This window comes from Crocuta crocuta, unplaced genomic scaffold (genome assembly GCF_008692635.1).
Source record: "Crocuta crocuta isolate KB4526 unplaced genomic scaffold, BGI_CrCroc_1.0 scaffold26, whole genome shotgun sequence".
Taxonomy (NCBI): domain Eukaryota; kingdom Metazoa; phylum Chordata; class Mammalia; order Carnivora; family Hyaenidae; genus Crocuta; species Crocuta crocuta.
This window is the reverse complement of record NW_027532249.1, coordinates 9,712,992-9,731,924: the sequence shown is the minus strand read 5'-3', so window position 1 is coordinate 9,731,924 and position 18,933 is coordinate 9,712,992. Positions and strand designations below refer to the sequence as shown.

The 18,933-nt window shown below is 33.1% G+C and overlaps 1 protein-coding gene across 3 annotated transcripts in view; it reads left to right on the top strand.

Moving 5' to 3' along the window:
* Window positions 1-18,933, top strand: part of SMCHD1 (structural maintenance of chromosomes flexible hinge domain containing 1) — a 141,649-nt gene that overhangs the window by 91,831 nt on the left and 30,885 nt on the right. For 2 of the 3 annotated variants that reach the window (XM_077778159.1, XM_077778160.1), the window contains exons 35-42: window positions 4,467-4,554; window positions 5,398-5,529; window positions 6,623-6,775; window positions 11,861-11,987; window positions 12,156-12,275; window positions 13,167-13,252; window positions 13,835-13,957; window positions 17,601-17,791. In XM_077778159.1, coding sequence (XP_077634285.1) covers window positions 4,467-4,554; window positions 5,398-5,529; window positions 6,623-6,775; window positions 11,861-11,987; window positions 12,156-12,275; window positions 13,167-13,252; window positions 13,835-13,957; window positions 17,601-17,791 — 1,020 coding nt within the window. The remainder of the gene's footprint in view (window positions 1-4,466; window positions 4,555-5,397; window positions 5,530-6,622; window positions 6,776-11,860; window positions 11,988-12,155; window positions 12,276-13,166; window positions 13,253-13,834; window positions 13,958-17,600; window positions 17,792-18,933) is intronic. The other variant, XM_077778161.1, reaches the window with a different exon arrangement.

Below are 18,933 nucleotides of genomic sequence, written 5' to 3'. Positions count from 1 at the left end.
CGAAGTCGGATGCTCAACTGACTAAGCCACCCAGGCGCCCCTATATTCCAAATATTTAAATAGTTTATTTTAATTGATTCTTATTTTATTTAGCATTCCAGGGTATCAGAAGGAAAATTTTAGTAATTCTTTTAAAAATAGTTACACATTTAAAAGAAACTATATAGATATAATAATTGCACAACAATGTGAATATACTAAATGCCAATGAATTGTATACTTAAAATGGTTGATTTTATTTGAAATGAATTTCACCTCAGTAAAAAGAAGTCTTAGCTGTTTAAGGGGATGGGCAAAATAGAGGAAAGGGGTTAAAGGGTGCAGACTTACGGTTATATAAAATAAAATATGAGGATACAATCTATAGTTTTGGGGGATGTAGTTAATATGTGGAACATTGTATGGTAAGTGATGGTAGCGAGATTTATTGTGATGGTGATTACTCCCTGATATATGCAAATATTGGGTCACTATGTTGTACACTTGAAAGTAATATAATACTGTATGTCAACTATATTTCAATAAAAAAATAAATAAAACTAAAAAAATGTTAAGTCAGAAAGATTTTTAAAAATCATGTACCCCTGGGCTCCTGGGTGGCTCCGTGGGTTGAGCCTCTGTCTCTTGATTTAGCTCAGTTCGTAGGGGTCATGGAGTCAAGCCCCATGTAGGCTCTGCACTGAGCATGGAACTTGCTTAGGATTCCCTCCCTCCCTCTCTCCCTCCCTCCCTCTTTCTCTCCCCCCATCCCCTCCCTCCTTCCTCCTCCTCCTCCTCGCCTTCCTCTCCTACTCACATGCGTGCACGTTCTCTAAATACATAGATACATATGTACATACATACATAAATATCATGTACCCTGTCACTTATACCTGTAATATAATAAAATATATTTCCATATATTGGGTATATTTGAATGAATGAAAATATTTCAGATTCTACATTTAAGTGACATAATAGAGTATATGTATTTGTCTGACTTATTTCACTTAGCATAATGTCTAGGTAATTGATAATTTGTATGCCATTGTAAACAACATCCTTTAAAATTTTTTTGTTGGTTATAGAAATTCAGTTCACTTGTGTTTATTGACATTGTGGCCAGCATCTTTCCTAACTTCCTTAATTTCCAATTCTGTTTATACATTCTTTGGAATTTCAAAATATATGCACATTAACGTCTGGGAATAATAAAAGGTTTATTAACTTCCTAGTCGTTGTGCATTTTATTTTTCCTGCCCTACTTAACTGGCTTGGATTTACAGTAAAATGTTAAATAGGCATGATGAGAGTGATCATCCTAATTCATCCCCAATCCCTAATTTCATTGGTAGGTATATTTATCAGACTGTTCATTTCTAATCATTAGTTAAGAGAATTTTCTACTTATTATGGATTGACATTAGATTTCATCATCTATTGAGGTAATATGTGATGTTTTTCCTTTCTTTTTTTAATGTGCTGAATTTTACAGACCATTAATTTTCTGAATGTTCATTCAGCCAGTCTTTTATCACTGGAGTAAACCCAGTTTTATCATGATGCATAACTTCTTTTATGTATTGACAGTTTTCTTTTGCTAATATTTTCTTTGGAATTTTTTCATCTACATTAATGAGTCAAGGTTGCCTGCACTTTCTTAAACATTCTTTTTAGGTTTGGTATCTAGGTCATGTATGCCTCACTAAAGTAACTGAGAGAAGTAGTTCCTAAGTCTTGGTTTATTTTCCGAATCTTGTGTGAGAGTGTCATCGTATATTTTCTGGATATTGTGTGAGAGTGTCATTATTTCTTCCTTAAATGTATGGTAGGTGTCATCAGTGAAGCCATCTGTGCCTACAGTTTCGAGGAGGACATTGTATTATAGATTCAGTATGTATGATGCATTTTTTACCATCTCTTTGGCCTGGGTGGATCTTAGAACACGTAAACACCATTTTCCCTCAACTTAAGTGCCTACATTATTGTGTATGTTAGGCCTAGCAATACATTATATAGTTAGTGTTCATTTAGATTGACTGACTCATTTATTCTGTTAATCTTCAACTCAGGTTTTCCATCTGGGATCATTTTCCATCTGAGGAAGTTCCTTTAGTATTTCCTCTAGTGTACATCTGCTGGTGTTGCATTATCTCATTTTTACCTGAAAATATATTTACTCCACCTTCATACTAGAAGAGTATTTTTCTTGGAAATGATATTCTAGATTGGCAGTTTCTTTCTTGCAGTACTTTCAAGCCAGACTTCACTGTCCTATTGTTTACATTGAGCAGTTAAGCTGTCAGCCTTATTTTTATCTTGAAAAGTAATCATTTCCATTCTTCTTTGGTTGTTTTAAGTTTTCAAGAATTTTACTATGACATGCCTATTCATGGATTTCTTTTTATTTATTCTACTTAGTTTTCATGGGCTTTGATTTTATGTTCTTAGTTCGGGTTTGAAAAATTATCAGCCATTTCATCAAATATGACTTCTGCTCAGTCTTTCCCTCTTCTTTTTCTGGCACATTAGTCGTTACATTATTCTCAGTGTTTCATCCTCTTTTCTCTATTTGCCACTCTTTTTGTCTCCCTTCATTCTAGATATTTTCTTCTGAAATACCTTCAGTGTATCCAGTGTGCTGTTAAATCCATCTTTGAATAAGCAATTTGTTTGGTATTTTTAGTTTAGTCTAGTTTTTGTTTTTTTAGGTTTCAGTTCTGTGTTGGAACTCCCAGTCTTTTATTACCCGAAGAAGCAGTAATCAGAGTTTATTAAAGTCTGTCTCAAGTTCCATTTGGTCTGTTTCAGTGATCTCTTGTTTCTCTTGGTGTTTAGTTTTCTTGCCTCTTTATGTATTTGTTTTTTATTGTTTACCATACATTTTGTTTATGAATATTTATGGAAATAATTTGAAGTCTCAGGTATTTCTTTCTTCAGGTTGGGTTTACATTTGCTTCTGTTATCTGAGCCAGCAGCAGTCTTTTATCATTTAAGTCCAGATTCAGAGATTGGGATGATTCACAGTTGAATTGTTCTTCCCTTGGGAACCTATCTGTCTAGGTTCCCCTCTATGCCTGTGATGTGTTGCCAGGATTAAAGCAGCCTTAAATGTGAAACTCCCCTTCCAGGATCTCCATGCTATTTTATATCATGTTATTTTTCACTTTTGCTTGTTATCGCAAACATCTTCAAGCGAATGTCTTTTAAACTATGCTTGTTTAAATATCAAGAGATAGGGATCTAGAGAGTATAATGCTAAGTGAAATAAGTTAGAGAAAGACAAATACCATATGATTTCACTCATATGTGGAATTTAAGAAACAAAACAAATGAAGAAGGTGGGAGGGAGGATCAAACCAAAAAACAGACCCTTAAATATAGAGAACAAACAGGTAGTTACCACAGGGGAGGTGGGTGGGGCGTATGGGTGAAACAGGTGAAGGGGATTAAGAGTACACTTAACATGATGAGCACTGAATCATGTGTAAAATTTTGAATCCCTGTATTGTACACCTGAAACTAATATAACACTGTATGTTAACTATACTGAAATTAAAAAACAAATTAAAAAAATAAAAATAAAATTGCTTGTCTTCATCAGGAAGAGTTTGCCTACCATTTGGAAGCAGAGGTCTTGTTTCAGTCTTAGTGTGACTGTATTAGGAATTAATTCTCTTGGAGAAACATGACATATATTATTTCCTCCAAAAAATTATTTTCTCCAACTTTTCATATATATTGCAGTTCTGGGATTTCGATATAGATAATGTATTCAAAGCCTTTGTTCTTTTTTACTCCATGATCCAATATTTTGAGACTGTGAATGACATGCAAAAGCTACCTTAGAGATCTAGAGCCATGTTGCACATATCGGGCAAGGTATACCATAGAATGTTATTCATGTTTTTGCTTTCATTAGGTGTGATCAAAGCACAATAGTATGTGTACCTCTTATTAAGTACTGAGCTCTTTATTGATAATTAAGTCACAATGAATGCCTTGTATTATATATAAATTTAAATATTTAAAATGGTGCTTAAATGGAAAACAGTAACATAAAAAGATAGGGATATCCTATAATTTTGAAATATCCAAATTTTGAAATTTGGATCAAAATCCAAATTTTGATTTGGATATTTATTTTGTAGAAACAAAGCAAAATTCACAACACTTAACTCACCATTTTTGTATTTACTACTTTGTCAACTTTATATTCCTTTTCTTTGAAGTGTTGCCGTATTCAGAGCTTAATTTCTGGATATTCTGTTCTGTTCTCTTCTCTTCTTTGAGAAAGAGTATCCACTTGAGAGGGACCTGGAGTAAAGCCTGATATTACGGGAAATATTTATTGAATGAAGGCAAATGTAGTAATAGTAATTGTTTGTGTATGCATTTTGTGGAAGGAATAGAAAATGTTGATGCTTTGAATTCCTTCTCCTTTTATTTATAAGTTGTCAGTAATCTTCTCTTTCTTTCTAACATAGGGATAAAGCAATTCCTAACAAAGTGGGGACATACTGTATCCAGTTTGGTTTTATGATGGATAAAGCAAATATTCTTAACAGTGAACAGGTTTGCTTACTCTTCATATATATTGTAGTTGGCTTTACATTTTCTTGCTTAGTGTAGGATTAAAATGGTTTTGTTTAAAAGTGAATTAATTATAAGATGCAAAGTATAAAAAATGCAAATGTCAGGTATATTAAAATAGAATATATTTAAATTATTTTGATTAGTATGAACTGTTGCAGAAGTTACTTTTTCCATTTCTCTTTTTTCAAAGACCTCCAATAAGCATTTTAGTGTATATCATTGTAAGGTTGCTTCTGTCAACCATACGTGAAAATTTTTCAGTTAATAACATTTTAGGTACTCGTAATTCTGAATAGTGAAATGTAATTTTGATATACATCATCTCTATTCAATATGTTAGTGTACTGAATTTTTAAAAATCTGTATTTTTTTTTTTATTTTAAGTTTATTTATTGTGAGAGAGTTGAGTAGGGGAGGAGCAGAGAAAGAGGGAGAACCTCAAGCAGGCGCCATCCTGTCAGCACAGAGCCCATGCAGGGCTTAAACTCAAGAAACCCTGAGATTTTGACCTGAACCAAAATCAGGAGTCAGATGGTTAACCAACTGAGCCACCCAGGCGCTCTAAAAATTATCTATATTTTTAAATCCTCTAAATTTGTTCTTAGATGACTGTTAACACTGAAAAATACATCTCTGAATTTATCTTTTCTGAATTTTAAAAAGTGAGTTGATACGTTTTAGGAGATTATTTAGGAGATTAATGGAGATCTGTTTTAGAAGGTAACATTTTATTTAGTATATGCTAGCATTATTTCTTGTCTTACTCTTAAATATGAAACCATCAATATATCATTCATCACAATGCTGCTTTTATTTTATAAGATTATAGTTGATGTTCTACCTAATCAACCTGTGAAGTTAGTTCCTAAAATCCAGCCAGCTACACCAGCTGTTTCAAATGTTCGCTCAGTTGCCAGTAGGACGTTGGCCAAAGATTTACATCTTATTATTACGGTAATGTTTATTTACTTACAAAATTGCAAAGAATAAGAAATAGTATTAGTGTGCAGAATAGTTACTTATAAAGTTAGATCGTAATTATTCAGTTTAAGATAATAGGGAAAATTGGGGTGAATGAAATGTTTATAAACAGCTTTGTATTTGAATACAGATAGAGAATGTGTAACATTATACATAAAATATATCCAGATATACTAAGTAGAACTGACTAAAAAATGTGGATATTTACCTACCTTTCCTAATACATACCTTTCTTTCATGTATGTATTATGAATATGTGTGAAGTAAATTGATTCCTCAGTGTCATTCCACTAATGGGACAGAAGGAAATTATTATTATTATTGTTTTTTAAATGTTTTATTTATTTCTAGGAGATAGAGAGACAGCGTGAGCAGGGGAGGGTCAGAGAAAGAGGGAGTCACAGACTGAAACAGGCTCCAGGCTCTGAGCTGGCAGTCAGCACAGAGCCCGACGCGGGGCTCGAACCCACGAACCGCGAGATCATGACCTAAGCGAAAGTTGGAAGCTTAACCGACTAAGCCACCCAGGCGCCCCGGAAATAATTATTTTTAAGAGATCTGCTCTGATATTGATCATAATGAGCTCTTTTAAGCTTCTTATTAACAGGAGAGTAAGCAGCAATAGAGCTGCTGAGAATGTTAACAAAAACATGTAAAACACAGTAGCCAACTTCACCTTGATGGAAAATTTTGCTGGTGGGATACTTAACTCCCTTCAGAAAGTTTTTTGCTGTTTTAGATAAGTGAATAATTCATCTCTTCCCTAGATCAATAGATGCATAAAAGTACACAACAAGGTGAAATTTTAAACTGGGAGTCCTTTTAATATAGAAAGTTATAAGCCATTATATTAGATGGAAGCCTCTGGTTCTTTTACAGCTTCTCAGATTATTTCCTGCCTGTGGAGCTCTTAATCTGAGAACTGAACTCTGTGTTTGGAGTAAGAAGGATCATGATAATTTCGATATTTAGAGCTTATATTTGTATTTCTGATACATTCCTTTTCTTTTCTGGATTTAATCTACTTACCAGTTCTTCTAATTTATCTTTTATCGTTTACTTGAAGGATGACTACAACAATCAAACTGGAATTGATTTGGTTGGCACTATTGTAGCTATGATTAAAGGTTCTAATGAGGAAGATACAGATACACCACTCTTTATCGGGAAAGTTAGAACGCTGGAATTTCCCTTTGTGAAAGGTTCAGCTGAAATCACGGTAATTTTCACGTCTTCTGGTAGATAAATTTCTGTATTTAATAGTATAAACCACAGTGTTAAATACCTGTTCTTTTGTGTATATAACTATGAAGGTGTTCTAAGTATAGCATTAAATTGAAAAGTCAGTGGAAATATTTTGTGATTTTGCTATAAGCTATTACAGATTGAACCCAGGATCATTCTTATAAGCAAGAACCTCTTTTTTCCCCTGTGGATGACTCTTCTCTCTGATTGTGGGGACTTGTAGCTTTGGTGATAATATATTTATGTTTCACTGAAAAGTTACCATTCTGTGGATAGAAATAGAACATAATATAGTCCAGGTAAAATGTATACATATATTGAGGCGTCTGAGGGGCTAAGTCATTTAAGCATCTGAATCTTGGTTTTGGCTCAGGTCATGATCTCACGGTTGCTGAGATGGAGCCCAAGAGCTTGGGATTCTCTCTCTCTGCCCTTGCCCTGCTTGTGCTCACTCTCTTGCTCACTTGCTCTCTCTCTCTCTCAAAAATAAATATTTAAGAATGTATACATATCTAGAAAAGTATATATGGATACATATATACTTTCTGTATATACACAAACACTGCAGAGATAACCTCATGTGTATATGATTTATATACATGAGTGGAGTATATAAAATTTCATTAATATAAAACTCTACTTTTATAAAAATTTTATTCAACACATCTATATTCATCAGTAAGTATAAACCTATATCATTGTGTTATGATCATAATTTATTTGATCAGTCCTAAGTGGAAAGTTAGTTGTTTTCCAAAGCTTGCTATCAACAATGCTTTCATCAAGTTTCTTCTGTGTACATCCTTTTGCGTATGTCTGATTATTTGTTTTAGAAGTTGCTAGAAGTAGAATTGGAGGCAGAATATGTACATTTTAAGCCTTTTGGTCGGTAGCTATTGCCAATTGCTGTTCAGTTTACATTCCCACCAGAAATAATATGTATTTACCTTCATAATATTACCAACCCTAAATATGAATGATTTTTGGAATTCTGTATAGTCTCCTATATTTAAAAAAATAGTTTGTTACTAGTAAGGTTGAATATTTTTCTTGTTCTTGATCTTTTTAGGATTGTCCTTTGAAGCTTTTCTTTTTGGAATATTCATTATTTTAAAATTTTTATATTACAGATAATCATGTTCTTTTGTATATAAAGATTGTTTCCTGATTTTGTTTTTTTAAAATTGAGGTTTATACTGGAGTGGAGGAAGGATTGTATTCACAGTTCCTGCCCTAGTATTCTTATGCCATTAATCTTTGGTTGTCTGGATTTTTTTTTTGTTTTTACATTTTTTCAAATTCGTTAAATTTCTTGGTATCATTTATTGAATAAATCTTCCTGTACCTATGGATTTGAAATGTCACCTTTCTTGTATTTATTTATTAATGTTTATTTTGAGAGAGAGAGAGAGCAAGCAGGATCAGGGAGACAGAGAGGGAGACAGAGAATCTCAAGCAGTCTCTACACTGTCAGTGCAGAGCCTGATGCGGGGCTGAATCCCACAATGAGATCATGACCTGAGCCGAAATCAAGATTTGGACGCTTAACCAACTGAGCCACCCAGGTGTCCCTATTTTTATTTTTTGAGAGGATGAATGCGCACACAATGCACACACAGCATGGAGGGGCAACGGTAGAGAGAGAATCTTAAGTAGGCTCCATGCTCAGTGAGGAGCCTGATATACAGGGCTCAATTCCACATCCCTGGGATCATGACCTGAGCCTAAATCAAGAGTTGGATGCTCAACCGAGTGACCCAACGAGGTGCCCCATCTTCATGGTATTTTTTTACTGTTGTCATTGTTCATTTTTTTTATCTAATCCAGTGCCAATACTACATTGTTTTAATAACATTAGGCTTAAAATTGGGAGCCTGCCAGCATGCACCTGGCCTACAGTAGATGTACTGGTTAGTCTGTTGGTGACAGAGCATTAGCATTTCCGTCTTAATTAGTTTCTAATATTTGAAGTTCTGGAGGTTTTACATAGTGATCTGCATCTCTGGTTTATTTGGAGAATTCTAAAGATCTGGCAATACTTGGCCATGATTCTCTTAGGGGAGAACGATTTTCCAGTCCCTTGTATTCATGCCACTTCTTTTTATCTCTTGATATTGAGGGCAGGTGTCATTTGTTACTTATATTTACACTTGTTCTTTTATTTTTGTTATAGTAGAGAGTAAAAGTGAAATTTTCTTATACTTTAACAAAAATTAGGTAATGAAAGGCACATGTTGAAAGACATAGAAAACATGCTGAAAGTGCAAAGTAGGTTTGTGTTGGAAGAGTACACCTAGCTAGCCCATCTATTTGTCTTGTTTCGTTGACATCTCCTCCCCTTGTAGGCATTTGAAGTTGCTACCCTGGCTGTACACATTTTTGAGGGTAAGATGGTGACTTAAGCTATTCCCTTGCAGCTACATATATAGAATCTAAGCTTCATGTCATTCATATGAATTTCCACTAGAGGTTCCTAATATCCCACTGAATAAGCAGAAAACTCTCAAGTCCTTCTTGGCTTCTGGCCCATCTGTTGATTTAATAGGTCTAAGATATGGGCTCTGGAATCTGATTTAACAAGCAGGTAATTCTCACTAATATGGATATTTAGGAAATACTGGCTCAGAACATAAGTAGTTATTTATTAATATAGTAGTAATATAATAGTTAATTATAGTTAAATGTTCCACATTTGCTTGAAAAGGATGTGTATTGTTTTCTTTAATTCAGGTTATAATCTAAGCCTATTGTTCAAATTGTTTTCAAATTCTTTTCATTNAGGTCATGATCTCACAGTTTGTGGGTTTGAGCCCCACATCAGACTCTGTACTGACAGCTTGGAGCCTGGAGCCTGCTTCAGTTGTCTCTCTCTCTTTGCCCCTCCTCCATGCTTGCTCTCTCTCTCTCTCTCTCAAAAATAAACATCAAAAAAAATTTTTAAGTTTATTTCTTTATTTAGAGAGACAGAGCACAGTGTGGGGAGAGGCAGAGAGAGAGAATCCCAAGTTGGCCCCACGCTATCAGTGCAGAACCTGACGCAGTGCTTGAACACACAAACAATAAGATCATGACCTGAGCCGAAATCAAGAGTCAGACGCTTAACTGACTGAGCTACCCTGACACCCCTAGAAATTTCTGAAAAGATTCTAAGTTTTATTCTGTTATGCATTTGTTCATTTCTCATATTCCAAATTTCCATTTGTGCTTGGATCCACTAATAGACTCTTCAGTTCTCTTCATTTCTGTTATTTTGTGTATCCTTTTTTCTTGATAAGCTGTACATCAGAGGTTACAAGCCATAAAACTTTAAAATAAGAAGGGTCTCCTTTTTTTATTTTTAATGTTTATTTTTGAGAGAGAGACAGACAGACAGACGTGGGCGGGGGAGGGGCAAAGAGAGCAGGAGACACAGAATCCAAAGCAGGCTCCAGGCTCCCAGCTGACAGTAGAGAGCCTGATGCAGGGCTCAAACTCATAAACTATGAGATCACAACCTGAGCTGAAGTTGGATGCTTAACTGATTGACCACCCAGTTGCCCCAGGAAGGGCCTCCTTAAAGAAGACATAAAGGAAAAGATTTTATATTTAACTACATAAAAAGTTAAAACTTTATATACCATAATCTTACCTTGAACAGAATTAAAAGAATAGTGGCAACATATTAATAATTATTGATGCTGAATACTGGGTATGTAGATATTCATTCATTATATGACTGTACATTAAAAATGTTTTAATTGTTTAGAAATATTGCTGTGCACACATACCAGTGTTAAATATATTAAACATATTTCTAAATCTCCTAAAGAACTTCCTGCAAATCATTAAGAAAAACAATCTAGTGGAAAAATAAATGACCAAAGAATATGAGCAGGCAGTTAATGGAAGAGAAAATATAAAGGACCAGTAAACAAGAAGCATAACCTTAATACTAATCAGGGAAATGCTAGTTTAAACAGTAATGACTCATTCTTTTTAATCCATTTCATTGAGAAACTTGATAATTAAGTGTTGGCCAGCCTCAGAGAAACTATTCTTACACTTTAATGATGAGAGGATAAATTGATGGGTTTTTTGAAGGGAAATTTGATAGTACCTATTAAAAGTGTTTTTAATGAGTTCTATTTTCTCATTATTTTAGAGAACATATATAGAAATACTGAAAGATATTTTCTTTCCTACGTTATAAATACTAGTTTAAAATTTTTAAGCAAATTAATTGTTCATGGTGGGCTTATAGTCTGTATTCCTTGGAAAGAAAAGAATTGTTATCTGTAATTTATTTAGAATTTTATTTCATGGATTGGTCTATAGTAGTTTTACCAATTTAGATCTTTTAAAATTCTACTTCTATATCAGTGAATTGTACTAGTAAAACTGAAACAGCTAGTATCATTGTTTCCTGTAAGAATGTAATAAATAATTTAGGATATAACTATAATTAGCATTACTTGTTATATGCTGTGGTCTTAAGCTAAATTATATCAAAAATGTTTTTGTATGTGCATTAATGAAAATATAATTAAAAAGAAAACAAATCTTTCAAGCTTTTTAGGATCTTTTGTTTGGTCCCCTGGGACTAGTGGGTCTACTTCCATGGTAACAGCTGTAACTTAAACGCAGCATTGGGCTTTGGGCATGTCTTTGTGATTGTTTTTGTAATTTTCATGCCATCAGCTGTTTCACACTCCTTCAGCTTCTTAAAGGTTGACATCAAGAAGACTTTGCAAGTCAAGATAGTAAGTGGCCATTGATACGTGTGCTCTGAAAGAAAAGATACTTTCTCTTGTAATTATCTATTTTCTATATAATTTTTGCATAATCTGTTTATCGATAAGGTTATTTGGCCTTCAAACCAGTACCAAAAGGTAAAAAGTTTTAGGTCTTGGGTGGTGCTGATGTTTTAGTTAATGTTTAATGAATCTTAAGCATCAGTCATTGCCTTTTGCCTTGAACATTTACTACTTGGAAACAGAACACAATGAGATACATAACATTTATACATTGACAAATACCTTCTTAAATCTTGTTTTACCTTACTGTTTTTTTCTTTTTACAGAATCTAGTGCTGGCAGAAAATAGTCCTGGAAGGGATAGTACTGAGTATTTTATTGTATTTGAGCCTCAGCTACCAGCTTTGTCAAGAACATTAGAACCATATATCCTACCCTTTATGTTTTACAATGGTAAGATTTTAGTAAAATAGAGGATTTTTCTTATGCTTGTGGTACTGCTTATGCTTGTGTTTTGCTTTCCATTAACATGGTACTTTTTAGTTTTCTAATTATGACATGTTTAGGAAAAGTCACAATTTTGGAATTGTTTGAAGTAAATCATCTGAATGTTTTTCTTAGATGTTAAGAAGCAGCAACAAATGGCGGCACTTACAAAAGAAAAGGACCAGGTATCTAAGAATATTATAATGTACAGAAGTTTATTTGAAGCCAGCAAACAGCTTCTTGATGAAATGAAGTGTAAGTCATTTTGTATTCAAAGGTAATAAAAAAAAAATAGGCTTTGGGGAATGGTAAGGCAGAAGGTTAAGATTGTGAGAAACAAAAATTGTCTACTTTCCTAAACTGTAAGTAAACTGCAGAACACTGCAGTAATGGTGTAAGTAAGGCAGTAATGATTGCTTATATTTGTTATTCTATCTTCTTACGATGATGTATTCCATCATTTTAAATAAATTTATATTTTGCTTACCTATAAAAATTTGAATTTTTTTAATTAAAAATCTGAATCTGTAAGTTTAAGGCTTTTGACATGATAATGATGTTTATTCAGCTCCAGGTTCTGGCAAAAGATATTGAAAGTATTACTGCGGAAGTGATAGGTATTTTAAATTTTAGTTTGAGTCATGTATTGAGTCTTGTATTTTACTTAAAATATCTGAAGTATGTCACACTCTGGAGGTGAACAGGGCAGCACACACTGTATAGAAATACATAACTTATTTGTAAGTCAGTGCACACACAATGTTTGCTGCAGGTTTTAATAAATTTTGTATACTGTTAAAATATTACAAAGTTTTATTTGGTTCTTGTCACAACCTTAGGCAATTGTGTAAAGTTATATATAGTCGTGGTTTAGAATTAAATGACTTCTCTAAGATTACTTGGAGTTTGCAGTACTAATATATAATATCTTTCTTAACCATATTGATTTATTTCTCATTTTGGTGTATGAGATCCAAATCTTAATTTTAGACTTTGCTTCATTTTGAATTTCTAAAACAGTTACTTACATTGTTTGCTTTAGCATCAATCAAAAAGGAAGAAAAAAAGAGATTAAAAATATTTTTCAGAAACTATACTTTGGGGGTTATTACATACAAATTGATACAGGTTTGTTTTTAATTTTAGGCCGAGTTGAAGAAGCAAAATTAAAAGAGGCTCAGTTGCAAAATGAACTTAAAACACATAATATTGACATTCCTGCAACACAACAGGTACAGTTTCCAAGTATATGTAAAAAAAGTTATTCTAATTAAATTCTAGTCTATAATTTTTCTTTTGCCATCCATTTTTTATTTAGAATGTTATAGGCACTCTTGTTGCAGGGGTACCAAAACATGTGGATTATAGTCTAATCACTTACTAGACATTAAAAGGAGGTAACAAAATGATAGAGTGCTTTTTTCAAAGAAATTGAAGCTTGTATTTCTAATGTAATGACCCCAATGAGTGAAATTAATAATCCACCAATTTGAGAACTGCATTGAAGGGGCCACGTAAGTTATAACCAGTATACGTGGTGGCAGAGAAAGTGACAATAGGTTTTTTTTTTTAACTTCTGTTTCTTTGTGTATATGAGAAATCCTATTATAGGTTGTGTATTTTTTAACTAAGATAAAAAAGTCAGTGAGGTGGAAACTGTACATTTCTGTAGCCACATTCTTTTAAAGTAATGCCTGTTTAATGACTTTATGTTCTTGAGTTGTCCAGATTGTTGATTTTTCTCTGCTAGTATTCTGGGATGTCTGGTACAGGAGTAATTGGCCTTTTAGTTAATTTTTCTTTACAAATTACAGATGCCACACATTGAAGCACTTTTGAAAAGAAAGCTATCAGAACAGGAAGAACTGAGGAAAAAACCTAGAAGATCATGTACTCTTCCAAACTATACTAAAGCCACTGGAGATGTTTTGGGAAAGGTTTGTGTTTAAGCCTTTTAAAGGCAGTACATTTTATTATATTATTTTGTTTAAAATGTGTTTTAAAGTAATATCATAATAAAAAGTATCAGGTTTTTTTGTACTTTTTAATGTTTTCCCATAAATTACTTATTCTTATTGCCATAATAGTGATTTGGCAGAATTTAAAAATGGCATAATTCCATGATTATGGAATTTCATAATTCTTAATTTACTTTGAGGGCTGTGGCAGAAATTAGCATGTCTCAGTCTGAGGCTTGTTATCTGCTTAGAGATGCTTTCATGTCAAATGACTTTATAGGTAGTCAAGACCTTTTCATGTGACCCAAACCTCAGTGAGACAACAAAAGAAAAAGATCAGAATTTTTCTGAGTCTAATACTGTTAGAATATTGAATTCTGGGGTGCTCCTAGAATTTAAGAAAAAACAATAGCAAAAAACTTAATGCATATTTGCTGTCAAAAGAGTGCCATCCTTCTTTAATTCTTTGCCTCTTTCGTTTTTCCTTTTGTCAGATGAATTGTATTTTCATTTTTCTCTTATGGTTATTCAATCCTGAACATTCTATCTTATGTAAAGTGTTTCTTGTAGATGTTCCCAGCACCTTTAGTTTTTAATGATGTTAAGGTTTGTGGTATTGCATGTATTTGTGTTTTACTTGTTGACCTTTTCTATTTCATATGCATCTCTCCTTTCTTCTTTTACCTCTGTTTTAAAATTGAGGAAACTGAGGGGCTCCTGGGTGGCTCAGTCCATTAGGCATCCAACTTTGGCTCAGGTCATGACCTCGCAGTTTGTGGGTTCGAGCCCCACGTTGGGCTCTGTGGTGACAGCTCAGAGCCTGGAACCTGCTTTGGATTCTATGTCTCCCTCTCCCTCTCTCTGCTCCTCCCCCATTCATGCTCTGTCTCTCTGTGTCTCTCAAAAATAAATAAATGTTAAAAAAATAAAATTGAGGAAACTGAAACTGAGGTACAGAGAGATTTAAAAAGATTTGCTAAAGAAAAATGATATAGGGGCACCTGGGTGGCTTAGTCAGTTAAGCGTCCGACNTAAAAAAAAAATAAAACAGAGAGGGGAACAAAAACATAAGAGACTCTTAAATACGGAGAACAGAGGGTACTGGAGGGGTTGTGAGAGGGGGCATGAGCTAAATGGGTAAAGGGCATTAAGGAATCTACTCTTGAAACCATTGTTGCACTATATGCTAACTAACTTGGATGTAAATTTTATTAAAAATTAAAAAAAAAAAACTTGCTCAAGGTTACATACCAAGTAAGTAAGTGGCAGGGTATGGACTCAAGCCTAGGCAGTCTGACTCCAAAATCTGAATGTTAACCAGTGTTCTTTATGCCCATGTACATCATACATGGGCTTTTTACATCCACTATATGAATTTTTTATAGTATTTCTAGTTTTTGCATGAGGATGTTGGAGTTCAAGAACTTAATTGTCAATGTATAGTAAGGGGCAGAACTTAGATATAAACCAAGGTTTCTCTCACTCCAAAGTCCATTGTAGTTTCTTTATAAACAGTTCCCTGGCATTACATGTCAACTATGCAGTGAGAAGAAAGGGTGACGGTTACTCTCAGTGTGTAGTCATGTGTACTACCCAAACCATGTTGCATTATTATCTAAATCCCAGATATGAAAATTGAAAAACTAAGTTGTAAATTCATAAATTGGAAAACAAGATTCAGATTTATACTTTTTAAAATTGTTATTCCTCAGAACCCATTTAAAGAATTTATAGAAAGAGACAGTCTTTATAGAAGAAGCAGTCCTGTGATTTTAGCATAGCCTAAATGTTAGGCTAACATTCCACATTCAGTGGCTATTTATAAGTTACAAAATTCTTGCTCATTAAGTAAGATTTTTACCAAAAATCTTTTAACAGAATAAATTTTAAATTTTAAAAAATAAATTTTAATTTTAACTTAATATTAAATAATTTCATATCAAATACTTATTGAATAAAATATAAATTTTAACAGATTATAAATATATTTTAGTCTTCCATTCAGATGTTTCTTGTCACAGATCTTGAAATTCTGGGGGAGCCTTTGAAATCTCATTTTATGTAGTTTCTCCTTTGTCCTCTCAGAATACAAGTCCTCTCCTAACGATCAAGAGAAAATTTTCTACTCTCTCCATATCGTGCTTAGTCTTACTTGATTCCTCTAAAAAACATTCTTCCTGGTATTTATTCTAAAACTAGAATTAATAATTATGTAGTACAGTAAGAGACAAGGGAGATTTTTCACCTAGACTTTATAATGTGTTTATTTTTATATTTGTGAATACCTCAGTTAACTTGGATGTTTTAGTCTTGGTCTCCTGAATTCCAAATACCTTGAAATCCCGTCTGTCTTTCTTTATTTTAAGTGCCATTCATCTCCCATTCCTGAGGAAGAATTCATGACATCCATGAAATATGGCTAGGGTAGGCTTAAAAGAGCTGAAAAAGTAGTTAAAGCTTGAATGAACAGAACACTGTATGTGGTACGCAAGTGAAAATGGTTCATGTTTTCTACAGGGTTGTGTTTTTGGAAAACACTTTGTATCTTTGTATCAATCTTTGTATCACCTTTGTATACAAAAAAATCTTTGTATCACCTGAAAGTTTAAGGAAAGTGTAATGTTAAGGAGTCTAGTGAGAGCTTCCAATTATATCTTTGTTTAGAAATAACCAAGTTATAAGATCAGAGTACTTGTAGAACAACCACCAAATAGGCATCTGTCCTCACATATGTTGTCACACGTAGAATGAGGTCACTTACTTTGATTTGCCTCTTCTAATTCTTCCTTTGTTTGCTAGAACATTTTTTTGTCTTCATTTACATATACTAGTTTCTTTGCATGTCTCTCTACTTACCTTTATTCCACTAAATTTTAGAGAATTGGAATACAAGAGTAGACATTATGATGTTTTTAACAACGTGACATTTTCATTGCTAAGGCAGGTTTTTGCAGCCTGGTCAGGTAGGAGTAAAGGATAGATGCTGCCATACCGGTACAGTGAATGAGGTTTTGAAATTGCCTCAAAATTTCAATCTTGTTGGACTTTGAGCAAGAATGTTTGTAACTAAAGTATTTTTAAATAGGAAAGTAACTTTATTCTAAGTTCTATTGTGTTCTTATAAGCAGAAAAAATGATTCTTATTTGTGACATTTAGATTGTTTTCTGAAAGAAATACTATAATATCTACTTAGAAGAGTATGTGATGTGTAACTATATTTGTTTAATTGAATTTTAATCCTTCATATGTGTATATTATTTAATGTATTTTTATGATCACTTTATCAATTAAGATCTATCCCAATAATAAGGTATCAAGTATGAAAAATGTATATATCATTGATTAGCTGATAATAGTCTAAATATTTTACTTGCAAAATTTACAGGAGTTTAATCTGTGGAACAGTTTTTCCAAAATTTAATAGCAGAATGGACAGTTTACTGTTTAAACCAGTAAACTTTTATAGCTTGAGAATTTTCATATGAGTATTTCAGAAAAATTTTTGCTGTTTAGATGTGGGTTTTAAAATACTTAATATCAAATTATTATATATTTAAAATGTTATATACTTTGTTTTTTATATATTTAAAATTTAACCTGATTTTTTAAAATGTGTTATAGATTGCACACTTGGCACAAATTGAAGATGATAGAGCTGCAATGGTTATTTCTTGGCATCTGGCGAGTGACATGGACTGTGTTGTCACCCTGACCACTGATGCGGCACGTCGTATCTATGATGAAACCCAAGGTCGTCAGCAGGTGTTGCCCCTTGATTCTATTTATAAGAAGACTCTTCCAGATTGGAAAAGGTTAGAAAAAAGTGGGAGTAATGATTTTTTCTGAAATATCTTTTCTGTTACCAAAGTGCTTACTTTTAAGTGATTTCTGTAAAAGATACCTAAAACAAACTGAGCAGTGACTCACATTATCTAGGTTGTCTTTATCTTCATTACAAATGTGTATACTTCATTAAGATGAGTATTGCAGTGAATTTAATCACATATGCTGGCCATGTTTAATTTGCCAGTTAAATATTATTTGTGTATAAGTCACACATGTGCACACAAATCCAAAGCAGCTTTTTGGCTTTTGTAACAAGAAGGATGTCAATATCATTGATGAAATATAAAACTCTTTTATTTGGAGTAGGAGTGAAGATGAATGTCTTTTGTCCTGTTTATGTCCTTTGAAGATAAGCAGTCATCATTTAGTTAGAGAAGGTCTGCATTGGAACTGCCAATTGCAAAGTTGAAATATAAAAGACTAGTTGGAATGTTTTATTATTATTTTAATATAAATCTGATTTCTTTAATTATTTCCTCATTTACTTTTCAAAATATGTTTTTAAGGAATAAACATGCAAACCAATTAGGCGTTTTTATATAAATTTAAAAATATTTTATGTGCACTCTGATTTTGACCTTAAAAGACTGGAAGGAAATGGTAACAAAACAAAATAAAATGTATAATGGAGTATTAATTGATAATTTTCTCAGGCTCCTAAACAGAGTTGTACAATTGGGTAGGAAAAGGGACTTTAAGGAGAATAGAACCTTTATTAACATATTAATGTTGTTAAACATTTTATTTCCTTTTGTAATCTAAAAATGGTTTGAGGAAACAACCAGAATTTGAACTCTGATCTGTCTGCTTTTAAAATCTCTACTTTGCTCTACTAGTCAGTACTCCTTTTAAACAACACAGGAAGTCCAGTCAGATCATAATTTCTGTGTTCATTAAGAGTAATACATTCTGAGTGCACAATTTTTCCATTTAGGAGAACTTCTTTTATCCATAAAATCTGTGAAGACCAAATTAAGAATCTTTGATTTAGGGAAAGTATGGATTTGGCATTTTGGGCTAATGTTTGCACTAGAAGCTAGTTATTCTCTCTGTTCCTGATATTGCGCTTCTTCGGATTGAATTAACTAGCTCCTAGAGCCACCCCTAC